General features: G+C 45.2%; 1 protein-coding gene across 2 annotated transcripts in view; it reads left to right on the top strand.

The window, feature by feature from the left end:
• The window catches only part of COL11A2 (collagen type XI alpha 2 chain), a 94,248-nt gene that overhangs the window by 40,074 nt on the left and 41,379 nt on the right, over positions 1–12,795 (top strand). For both annotated transcript variants that reach the window (XM_061621506.1, XM_061621505.1), the window contains exons 20-26: positions 1,569–1,622; positions 1,724–1,768; positions 3,197–3,250; positions 5,029–5,073; positions 5,191–5,244; positions 6,769–6,813; positions 11,910–11,963. In XM_061621506.1, the coding sequence (XP_061477490.1) occupies positions 1,569–1,622; positions 1,724–1,768; positions 3,197–3,250; positions 5,029–5,073; positions 5,191–5,244; positions 6,769–6,813; positions 11,910–11,963 (351 nt within the window). The remainder of the gene's footprint in view (positions 1–1,568; positions 1,623–1,723; positions 1,769–3,196; positions 3,251–5,028; positions 5,074–5,190; positions 5,245–6,768; positions 6,814–11,909; positions 11,964–12,795) is intronic.

The raw sequence follows: 12,795 nt of genomic DNA, 5'->3' as shown, positions 1-12,795 counted from the left end.
GCTTTGACCATTCTGCCTTGGGTGCCCCTGCTAGGAGTCTAGCCTCTTGGTCTAGACTCCTGACGGCATTGCTCTCAGCTTCTTCAACACTCTCAAACCCCCTCACCATGTTAAGGTGTGCATCCGAAGAGGAGGTTACTCCTTATATACCCAGTCAATCACTGCGCCCTGCAGGTGAGGGCCTCCTGCAGATACCATCTTATGGTACAAGGAGGTTCGTTCTGTACAATAAAGGAAACAGACCTTTAGTGTAGTGCCACCTACCCTTTGGAATTCCCTCCCCTTAAATATTAGACAGGCGCCATTTCTGTTATTTTTTCAGCACCTATTGAAGACTTTCCTCTTTCAACAAGCCTTTTAAATTGAGACCTTATCCCAGTCTGCATTTGTTTTGGAAATGCTTTTAAAGATGGTTTTAAATCTTTTTTAAAAAGATGATTTGTTTTAATACATTTTAAAGTCTGTTTTTAAGATGTTCTAGAGTTTTAGTCTTTTGTTTGCCACCCTGGGCTCCTCCTGGGAGGAAGGGTGTGATATAAATTAAAGAAAGAAAGAAACAGATTTCTGGATGTTATGTTAAGATTGTTCATACCTGCCATGTCTTGAGACTCTACGCTAGAGGAGGGGTACCCAAACGCCCTCCCCCGTGGACCACTTGAAAATTGCTGATGGTCTCCCCAACATAGCAGTTGCAATGCGCTGTGCTAAATGGTGCATGGTTTTTAACTGGAAACGTTTTTGCTCCTTTTATTTCTTATATACTGCATTTTAGGGTATTACAATTTGAGTTCAAATTGTAATAGGAAATAAAAGAAACAATTAAAATACAATTACAAATCAATTTGAATATTTAACGTGGACACGCCTCAGGCCACCTGAATGATGCTTGCGGATCCTCGGTACGCCACGGACCACAGTTTGGGATTATGTCATTTTAAAATTATTATTGTGCTTTCTGACTCCAGAACAAGGGTCCCTCCAGACTGTTTTTTTCCTCCTGGATATTTCCTGCAACATGTCACTGACACAATTACAGTGCGTTAGTGGTGGATTTATACTGGACCGTCCACACGTCATTCCACTTCAGGCATTGTTGTGCGATGCTTCTCCAGTGCTGCTGTGCTCTTGCTGCCTGGAGGGGGCGCTCTTGTGCTATAGCGTAACAAAAGCAGGCCAACCCCCTCCCCCGGATGATATGGAAGGTTACAGGATTTCAGCAGGGTACTATGGGACATGCACCGGTTAGAAATGAAGCAGCGTGTCTGCCCCAAAACTTTTGCCAGCACAGACGGTACTGCAAGTGGGAGCATGTTTAACTGTCACTGAAACCGTCATGACCGCAAATCATCCTAAATGCACAACCGAAAGGTGATCTTGATCAGTTTGCAGAGTTCTTCTGATGATCCGTTCGTTGCATCCAGATATGCCCCTGTGGCCTTTCCTGGCAGTTCCCTTGGGGGGCGGTCCAGTGCTGGCCCTCGAGAAGTGCACCCGCCCTCCAGCTTCACTGCCTCCGCTGCTGACCCACCTGTTTTTCTATCTTCCTCCCCCCCTGCCTCTTTCCACAGGGACCTAGAGGTCTGCTTGGCCCCAAAGGGCCCCCAGGGATCCCAGGCCCGCCGGTAAGTGCTGGGGAGGGGCCCCCTGCCACACAAAGATGCGCTTCCAGCCCCCTGTCACTAACCTGGTCTCTCGTCTGTCTGTCTGTCTGTGCTCCTGACAGGGTGTCCGTGGCATGGATGGACCACATGGGCCAAAGGGGAATCTGGTGAGTAGCCGCGGGGGTACCTTGGAGGGTCACAAGCCCCCCCATCATACCAATTGTTTTTAAAAAATATTTTAAATACGTTTACTTTTAATATGTTTTTAAAGATGTTTTAATAGGTTTCAAAGTCTTTTATTTTTAAGATGTTTTCAAGTGCTGTGAGTGTTTTAGCTCCTGTCCTGGGCTCCAAAGGGCGGGATATAAATTTTAATAAATAGATAAATAAACCACAGTTCTGCATTATTAGAAGAAGGTGTAACTGCCTGTCTTTTACCAGGATCACATTTGCTTCTTAGTCTAATTTTTTTTAATAAAGGCCTAGCCTCTTAAAGCAAGAGGGTCTGTATTGCTGCTTCACATTCTAGGGGTGATCTCCCGGCCTTATAAAACTCAGGACCAAAAGAGACCCACCAAAGCCCCTCTCTGGACACATTTATGGATCCACAAGGCCACTGGTTTCAAACGGGGCATTTTGCTGGCCCCTTAAACAACCTGCTTTTAGTCAAGCTTTGTGCATTTTATGTACTTTTTCTGTTTGATGTTTTCAGAATGGTCTTTATTTATGGTTGTGTTGTTTTAGTTAGTCTTTGGCATACAGGGCTAAGCATCTGTGCTTAATGACTGAGGACGTGCAGATTGTCTGCCTGTCTGTCCCCACAAAGAGACGTGCTTGTTTTATGTCTGTCTACTTCCACACATACATCTGTTTATTTATTTAAAAGCATTTCTAATATTAAGTATACAAAAATGCAAACCAAAACAGTAACATGAAAATGCACTTTTATTTTATTTAAAAGCATTTATAAGCAGCTTAATATTTTAAAAATTGCTAAGTGATAAGCAATATTAAAAAAACCCATCAAAACAAAAAATACAATCTAAAACAAATAAGACAGCAGTGTAAAAATATGTAAAAGCAAATGAAACAAAAATCCAGGGGATTCAAGCACATAAAACAAGGTCCAATTTTCCGGGTCAGGGCGAGCTTGAGCAAACCCTACAGATGTATATGTGGCATGTATCATATGCTGTATAAGTGCGTGTGTTTAGCATTTATTTAATTTTGAAGGCATTTCACATACATAATCTTTGTAATCCTACAATTGTCCTGTGAGGTTGGCCAATATTTAAGAGCCCCTTATTGGGAGGGGGGTCTGAGGCTGAGAAAGAGAGGGCGGTTAGTTTGCTTGCCTGAGAAAATCTTGTGTGTCCCCGTGGCTCAGTTGAACCTCATATTTCCAGCTTCTATCACGGCTCAGCCTCCTGGCTACCAGGCTAAAGCTGCCCTCACTTGCCCTCTCTTGTCCATCACTGTTCCCCTTGACTCTCATATGGATTGATGAGTGTCACTTTGGCCTATGGCTGGCCCTGTCCCCATGCCACACGTTAATGTGTTAATGACCTGACTCTTCCTCTTTTGTTTTGAAACAGGGACCTCAAGGGGAGCCGGGCCCCCCAGGTCAGCAGGGGATGCCAGGAACGCAGGTGAGTTAACACATCAGAGGAGCCTGGCTGGATCATCCTTGCCCAGGATCCTCCTTCCCACCACTGTGGCCAAGCAGATGCCTCTGGGCAGAGCGCAATCGTGGCATGAAGCGATTAACCCTATTTGGTTGTTGCTTTGCAGCAGATGGTATTTAGAGATAGACTGCCCCTGGACATGGAAGTCCACTATAGCTATTAGGACTGATAGATTTTATTTATTTATTTATTTGATTTCTTAGTCGCTCATCTGGCTGGCTACCCAGCCACTCTGAGTGACATACAAAGCAAAACATACATAAAACATCAAAGACACCCAAACACTATGCAATGTTGACCAACCTATTCTCTTCAAATTTTAAGTCAGCTTTCCTCAACTTGGTGCCCTCCAGATGTTTTGGACTACAATTCCTTTTAGCCTCAGTGAGCATGGCCATATGGCGCTGGGGCTGATGGGAGTTGTAGTCCGAGACGTTTGGAAGGCACCAGGTTGGGAAAAAACTGATCTAAGGAATAAATGCTACTACACAATTACTAGTAAACCGCCCAGAGAGCTTCGGCTATGGGGCGGTATGCAAATGCAATAAATAAACGAATAAATGCTACTAATAGTAAGTTGGTGCCATTATTACTGTGCTTGGTGTGGAGCCTTGCAGAAATGTTGACCACCTGGGGGAAAGTGTGTGCATATTCCTTAAAATCGTGTGTGTGTAATTAAAACGCTATTGTAGTGTTTTGTTATCAGTGGATGGAATCCTGTGGGAAATTTCCCCACACAAGCTATGTTGGAAATAGGAACTTGCTCGGATGAACATCTGAATGTGCATTGCACGGAAGGAACCCATGGCTTGCTGTGTGGTAAAGCAGAGAGTGGCTGTGCCAGGTCTGAGCGTAGCTGAATGGCCGGGGTTGAACTTGGGACCTTCTCTACGCAAAGCACATCCCCAGTGCCAAGCTACCCCTCCCGACACGAAGGAGAGCCTCCCTTACTTACATCTTGCATTACATCGGTAGATCAGGCCAGTGGCCCATCTAAGCAGTCCAACATTCAGTTTCACTGGATATCCACCAGTTCTCATAGCACTAGAAGCTGAATGCCGGGAGATTCAGGACATGCAAAAGAAAGTCCTTTGCGCAGCGCAGAGTTAAACTATGGAACTCACTCCCACAAGAGGCAGCAATGGCCACCAACGTGGATGGATTTAGAAGAGGATTAGGCCAATACATGATGTCAGTGGCTGCTGGCCATGATGGCTGTGCTCTGCCTTCATAGGCAAGAGGCAGTTGCTGGGATCGGCAGAAGGGGAGAGGGGTCCTCCTGCTGTGCTCAGGTCCTATGTGGGGGCTCTTTGGCCTGATCCAGCGGGCTCTTCTCCTGTTCTTATGTAGCCCAGCCTCCTCTTCTCACAGTGGCCAGCCAGATGCCCCAAAGGGAAGCCCTCAAGTGGGACCTGAGTACAGCAGCAACACTCTCCCCACTTTTGACTCCCAGCAACCGGGTCATCCTGCCTTTGGCAGTGGAGGGAGCACATAGCCATCATCATGGCTAGTAGCCACTGACAGCCTTCTCTCCCTCCTTGAATGTGCCCAATCCCCCTTTAAAGCCGTCCACGTTGGTGGCCATCACAACATCATGCCCTGATACCATCACTTCACACCTGTGCCAAAGGAATGACATTGAGGGGTTAAGAATGCAATGGGCAGTTGGAGATCCTAGGAGGCCGTCTACTGGGATCTGGCAAGGAGGGTCACTTCCACTAATGTTCTCCTCTGTTTTTCAGGGACTGCCAGGACCTCAAGGTGCAATGGGGCCCCCTGGGGAAAAGGTGAGCTAACCCGATTTGCCGCCTGGTGCGGTCAGTGATGCCTCATCCCAAAGCAGGGAGATATGTCTGGGTTGGGTTGACCTGTCACTCCGGGGCTAATGAGATGTTCTCTTTCAGGGCCCCAGAGGGAAGCCCGGACTCCCGGGGATGCCTGGCTCGGATGGCCCGCATGTAAGTACCTGCCCATCGGTCGCCCCCAACATTTGTGGCAGCCACAGTGAACAGGAGGTTGCTGGTCGCCATTTCCTACGTTCTTCCCAGAGTCCCCGTTTGAGAGAGAATCTTACACTGCAGAAGAAAAGTTCAGTGAGAAGAGGAGCCATCATCATAACTGGAATCCTGTTCACTTCTGAGGCCAGCGTGTTATTTCCAAGCCACAATTTCTGGTTCAAGAGGATGTTGGGCATTTGGTGGGCCCAAAAGCCAACAGGCAACACCCTCACCCCCACCCCCAGATGTGGCTGTTTTGACAAGAAGCTGTTAATTTGGTGTCCAGACTGCCCAACAGCACCAACAGCCTTGCAAATAAGAGTCACTTTCTATAGGCCTCTGACATCTGTAGGGCCTAAGGAGGTGGTGGGTTCTCCGACCCTGGAGGCCTTCAAGAGGCAGCTGGACAGCCTCCAATCGGGGATGCTTTAATTCTGGATTCCTGCATTGAGCAGGGGGTTGGACTTGATGGCCTTAGAGGCCCCTCCCAACGCTACCACTCCATGATTCCTGAATTCTGAAGCTGTTGTGTTGCCCTTTTCATAAAGGTCATAGTATGCACGAGCATCATAGATCACTATAAATCAATCGACCACCTGATAATGTGTGAAACATTGACAAGATGGCCCCGTTTGAGGCACCCAGGTGGCTGTTTTAAACAGGAAATGAGCTCTTGTCAAGGCCCCGATAGCCATATTAAACAGGAAGTGAGCCGATGTGGCAGCCACATTGAACAGGAAATGGGCTGTCGTCATGGCTCCGCTAATCATATTAAGCTGGAAGTAAGCTGATGTGGCTGCCATATTAAAGAGGAAATGGGCTGCTATCCTGTACCTGGTAGCCATACTAAACAGGAAATGAGCTGTTGCTGTCAAGGATGTGGCAGCCATATTAAACAGGAAGTGGGTTGCTCTTGTGGCCCTGGTAGCCATATTAAACAGGAAGTGAACTGGTTTGGCAGCCATATTAAATAAGAAGTGGGCTGCTGCCACATCTTTTATGTCTTCTTTGGATATTCTCCAGCTGAATTCCAGAGTCCATTTGTAAGGAACAAGCCAAAATGACTTCATCTTGCCACCCCAAGGGTGAAGTGGTGGCCCAAGTCGAACAGGAATTTGGTAGTTCTTTGGTGTAGTGGTTAGAGTATTGGACTATGACCTGGAAGACCAGGGTTCAAATCCCCACATAGCCATGAAGCTCACTGGGTGACCTTGGGCCAGTCATTGCCTCTCAGCCTCAGAGGAAGGCAATGGTAAACCCCCTCTGAATACCGCTTACCATGAAAACCCTCTTCATGGGGTCGCCATAAGTCGGGATCGACTTCAAGGCAGTCCATTTCCATTTTCCCATTTTGTAAATTGAACTTCACCCCTCATGATATAGCGGTATACAAATGTTGTATTTTTTATAAATAAATAAAGTAAATAAAACTACCTTCCTCTCTTGTTCCCTTTCCTGCCCACACTCTTCTCCCCCTTCTCTTAGGGCCACCCTGGCAAAGAGGGTCACCCAGGCACCAAAGGAAACCAGGTGAGTGGCAAGGGTTGGCGGCTACCATTGGAGGAGCAATGAGCCTTCTGCGTACATGCAGAGTGAAATCCTTACAGCTCCAGACAGGGTTGGCATATTAGGCATACTTAGTAGTGCCATGACTTTCCAGACAGCTCCCTTCCCCCCAAATTCCATGCACACAGGTATTTGGAAAGGCCCTTAGCACCCTATCCTTAAAGTAGGAATTGCAGTGGTCTAGCACAAAGGCTGTTGTAGGAAGGAAGGAAGGAAGGAGGCAAACACTGTGATGAGCAGTGCTGTTCACAGATCTATTAATGATTAAATCATAAAAAAAATAATATAATATTTATTTATTTATTATTTGATTTATATCCCGCCCTTCCTCCCATCAGGAGCCCAGGGCGGCATAATCATCTCTCAAAGTGGTTTAAATAAAAGTAAATATGGACATTCTCTGGTATTTTTGGATTTTTTAAAATTTAAAATGCCTTAATCTATATTGTGAACTGATTAGGTATTTAAATATAAATATGTTTCGTTGTTGTTGTTATGTGTCTTCAAGTCGATTACGACTTATGGCAACCCTATGAATCAGTGACCTCCAAGAGCATCTGTCATGAACCACTCTGTTCAGATCTTGTAAGTTCAAGTCTGTGGCTTCCTTGATGAAATCAATCCATCTCTTGTTTAGCCTTCCTCTTTTTCTACTCCCTTCTGTTTTTCCCAGCATTATTATCTTTTCTAGTGAATTGTGTCTTCTCATTATGTGTCCAAATTCCCATTCTCATTATGTGTCCAAAGTATGATAACCTCAGTTTCATCATTTTAGCTTCTAGTGATAGTTCTGGTTTAATTTGTTCTAACACACTATTATTTGTCTTTTTCGCAGTCTATGGTATGCGCAAAGCTCTCCTTCAACACCACATTTCAAAGGAGTTGATTTTTCTTTTCACTGTCCAACTTTCACATCCATACATAGAGATCGGGAATACCATGGTCTGAATGATCCTGACTTTGGTGTTCAGTGATACATCTTTGCATTTGAGGACCTTTTCTAGTTCTCTCACAGCTGCCCTCCCCAGTCCTAGCCTTCTTCTGATTTCTTGCCTTTTGTCTCCATTTTGGTCAAGGACTGTATTCTTGACAAGTTCAATGTCTTTGTTGTTAGCTTTAAAGTTACATAAATCTTCTGTTTTCATTACTTTAGTCTTTCTGACATTCAGGTGTAGTCCTGCTTTTGTGCTTTCCTCTTTAACTTTCATCAGCATTCATTTCAGATCATTACTGGTTTCTGCTAGTAGTATGGTATCGTCTCCATATCTTAAGGTATTGATATTTCTCCAATGTTCACACCTCCTTCATCTTGGTCCAATCCCGCTTTCCGTATGATATGTTCTGCGTACAGATTAAACAAATAGGGTGATAAAATACACCCCTGTCTCACACCATTTCTGACTGGGAATCAATTGGTTTCTCCATATTCTGTCCTTACAGTAGCCTCTTGAGCAGAGTATAGGTTGCGCATCAGGACAATCAGATGCTGTGGCACCCCCATTGCTTTTAAAGCATTCCACAGTTTTTCATGATCTACACAGTCAAAGGCTTTGCTGTAATCTATAAAGCACAGGGTGATTTTCTTCTGAAATTCCTTGGTCTGTTCCATTATCCAACGTATGTTTGCGATACGATCTGTGGTGCCTCTTCCCTTTCTAAATCCAGCTTGGACGTTTGGTATTTCTCGCTCCATATATGGTAAGAGCCTTTGTTGTAAAATCTTGAGCATTACTTTACTTGCATGGGATATTAAGGCAATCGTTTCAAAATTACTGCATTCCTTGGGATCCCCTTTCTTTGGAGTTGGGATGTATATTGAACAGTTCCAGTCTGTGGGCTATTGTTTAGTTTTCCATATTTGTTGACAGATTTTTGTCAAAATTTGGACAGAGTAGCTTGTAGCAACTCTGTTGGTATGCCATCTGTTCCTGGTGATTTGTTTCTTCGAAGTATTTTAAGAGCAGCTTTCACCACACATTCTAAAAATATGTAATTATGTATCTTAGATGTCTAATTATGTGGTATATAGTCCATATATATATGTATGAGATAAATAGAAAATGCAGCTGTATATCACAAATGAAAATGAGCAGTGTATAAAAAAAATGCAAGAGAGTCCAGGAAAGCGTGGGTAAACATATACATCTTAAAGAGGCATTTAAAGGTCATTACTGTCTCCACATCACTACTTTTCTAAGGGAGGAGGACATTGCAGAGGGTGGGAAGCCCACATGCTGCATTGTCACCAAGAGGCAATCTCCTGGTCATGCAATGATCAGCAGGGTCCCCTTGGGAGATCTTAAAAGATCGCCTTGGTCTGTAGTGGGGGAAGTGGTCTGCTAAAGACCTAGTTGATTAGGTCTCTAAATGTCAACAACAAAACCTTGAGGTTGGGAATAGCTAACAGGCAGCCAGTGCAGATCTTTCAGCACTGGTGGATTACGTGCAAAGTTGAATGTCCCCCTTAACACTGTGACAGCTGCAGCTTCTGAACCAGGCGGAAGGGTAGGCCCACTTACAGCACATTACAGTAGTCTAACCATAGGAATTACCATTGTATGTACCAACCTGGCAAGGCTATCCCTGTCCAGGAATGATCATAGGTGGTGAAGCAACTGGAGTTGGTAAGGGGTACTTGGAGCCACTGATGGATCTAGGAGCACCCCCAAACTGCACGCTAGCTCCTTCAGAGGGAGTACTCCACGCAGAGCTGGTACTGAGCCAGTCTGCAGACCTTGGAACTGCTCATAAGAACATAAGAACATAAGAAGAGCCTGCTGGATCAGGCCAGTGGCCCATCTAGCCCAGCATCCTGTTCTCACAGTGGCCAACCAGGTGCCTGGGGGAAGCCCGCAAGCAGGACCCGAGTGCAAGAACACTCTCCCCTCCTGAGGCTTCCGGCAACTGGTTTTCAGAAGCATGCTGCCTCTGACTAGGGTGGCAGAGCACAGCCATCACGGCTAGTAGCCATTGATAGCCCTGTCCTCCATGAATTTGTCCAATCTTCTTTTAAAGCCATCCAAGCTGGTGGCCATTACTGCATCTTGTGGGAGCAAATTCCATAGTTTAACTGTGCGCTGAGTAAAGAAGTACTTCCTTTTGTCTGTCCTGAATCTTCCAACATTCAGCTTCTTTGAATGTCCACGAGTTCTAGTATTATGAGAGAGGGAGAAGAACTTTTCTCTATCCACTTTCTCAATGCCATGCATAATTTTATACACTTCTATCATGTCTCCTCTGACCCGCCTTTTCTCTAAACTAAAAAGCCCCAAATGCTGCAACCTTTCCTCGTAAGGGAGTCGCTCCATCCCCTTGATCATTCTGGTTGCCCTCCTCTGAACCTTTTCCAACTCTATAATATCCTTTTTGAGATGAGGCGACCAGAACTGTACACAGTATTCCAAATGCGGCCGCACCATAGATTTATACAACGGCATTATGATATCGGCTGTTTTATTTTCAATACCTTTCCTAATTATCCCTAGCATGGAATTTGCCTTTTTCACAGCTGCCGTACACTGGGTCGACATTTTCATCGTGCTGTCCACTACAACCCCGAGGTCTCTCTCCTGGTCGGTCACCGCCAGTTCAGACCCCATGAGCGTATATGTGAAATTCAGATTTTTTGCTCCAATATGCATAATTTTACACTTGTTTATATTGAATTGCATTTGCCATTTTTCCGCCCATTCACTCAGTTTGGAGAGGTCTTTTTGGAGCTCTTCGCAATCCCTTTTTGTTTTAACAACCCTGAACAATTTAGTGTTGTCAGCAAACTTGGCCACTTCACTGCTCACTCCTAATTCTAGGTCATTAATGAACAAGTTGAAAAGTACAGGTCCCAATACCGATCCTTGAGGGACTCCACTTTCTACAGCCCTCCATTGGGAGAACTGTTTATTCCTACTCTCTGCTTTCTGCTTCTTAACCAATTCCTTATCCACAAAAGGACCTCTCCTCTGATTCCATGACTGCTAAGCTTCCTCAGAAGCCTTTGGTGAGGTACCTTGTCAAATGCTTTTTGAAAGTCTAAGTACACTATGTCCACTGGATCACCTCTATCTATATGCTTGTTGACACTCTCAAAGAATTCTAATAGGTTACTGAGACAGGACTTTCCCTTGCAGAAGCCATGCTGGCTCTGCTTCAGCAAGGCTTGTTCTTCTATGTGCTTAGTTAATCTAGCTTTAATGGGTGGGGAAACCTTCAAAGAGGAGCCCCAACAAACCAACTGATTCACCCCTTTTTTGGACATTCTCTCTTACACCTGCTTGCATGCTGTGCCCTTTCCGGACACCAGGTGACAGGAGAAATCAACACTCAAAGCACCTCCTTATTCCATCCACCAGGTGGCAGCACAGTCTCAAACAACACACAGGGAGGCAGGCACATAGTGCAAAACTCTTGCAGTAGGGGACATGCACACACACAATTTTGTTAAGTAGAAGAAATGGATTCAGAGGGTTATATCTCAAGCAGCTTGATATGGTCACCTTGCCTGAAGTCCAGAGATATGTAGGAAAAGTGAGGGAGTTGCAAAATGACCAAGGGGGTGGAGAAAGTGTGTGTGGGATGGTGATGGGGCGGCTGTCACATTTCTTTCCTGTCAAGGGTTCCTTTTGCCTCTTAACAGAAACACGACAGGCAGAAATCCAGCTTTTACTGGCATGGAGGAGAAGTGATGGGGGTGGAATGCTGCAGAAGTTGAATTTGTGCCTGCCATGGAGCTGTTAAAAATCACAGGAGTATTGGGGTGGCAAGGAGGAAAGCTGTCAATAGCCCTTATTGGGGAGAATGTTCCCACAGGCATTTATTATTTATTTATTCATTATTTGATTTATATCCCGCCCTTCCTCCAAGCAGGAGCCCAGGGCAGCAAACAGAAATGTTAAAAACACTTTAAAACATCATAAAAACAGACCTTAAAATACATTAAAACAAAACAATGTTAAAAACATTTTTTTAAAAGCTTTAAAAAAGCATTGAGGCATTCGTCCTTCTGATTCTGAATTCGCCTTCCTCCTCTGATTGGCTGCCTGTTTTTCTGTTCCACCTTCCAGGGCCCATCCGGTCCTCAAGGCCCTGTTGGCTATCCAGGCCCTCGCGGTGCAAAGGTAAGTGCGTGATTGGCTCCCGGGGCTTGCCATGGCTGGATTTGCCACCCTCCCTTGCCTGCGCTGCACAGGCCTTTCCATCTGGGAATATTTGTCTGGGCATGTTTGCAAGGGCAGCGGGAGACGTGTGTTGAAGGGGAGCTCAGGAGGGATGCTTGCGCCTTGGGGGATGGTCTTGGGAGCAGGCATGGGGAGACATTTGATTCAGTTCACACTGAAAGGCCAATCTACCAAATTTGCACTTTCCAAAGCAATTCGCAGACTGAAACACGGCCATCTTTCAAAATATGCACTTCTCTGAAGTTTGCAAAGCAGTTCTCAGGCCAAAAGACATGTACAGAAATGCAAACACTCTGGTAACGTGTGCATAAGTAACATGCAAAAATGCATTATATTAGGGGAAACCGCTTTGCAAAAATATGTATATTGGGCAAAATTGCATACAAAGATGTGTATAAGAAGAAATTTGCTCTAAGCCACGGGGACTGTTTGCTGACCCTGATGCATGCATGATGCTACAAAGTTCACGATACTGTAGAAAATTTAGGGATGTAATTCAATGAAGCAAACATCTTTTTGAAATCCACTGAACACCCAAACACCTTGAGCCTTTTTGCCTTTATAACACTGCACAAGAAGGACATTCAGCAGGTTGAGTTCCTTTCACCCCTGCAACTGCATGTTTGGGGAAACATTTCACCAGTTAAATTGTGGCGTGCTGTGCAGTGGTTTTAAAAGTGCAGGGGCTCTGCTAGCTAAAAAAGGTGGCAACCCTTTGTGCATTTGAGCCCTTTGGGGAAGTAGAGGATTGCACAGCCTTGCAGCGGAGGGA

This window comes from Rhineura floridana, chromosome 3, assembly GCF_030035675.1.
Source record: "Rhineura floridana isolate rRhiFlo1 chromosome 3, rRhiFlo1.hap2, whole genome shotgun sequence".
In the NCBI taxonomy this organism is placed as follows: domain Eukaryota; kingdom Metazoa; phylum Chordata; class Lepidosauria; order Squamata; family Rhineuridae; genus Rhineura; species Rhineura floridana.
This window is presented reverse-complemented; position numbering and strand designations above follow the sequence as displayed.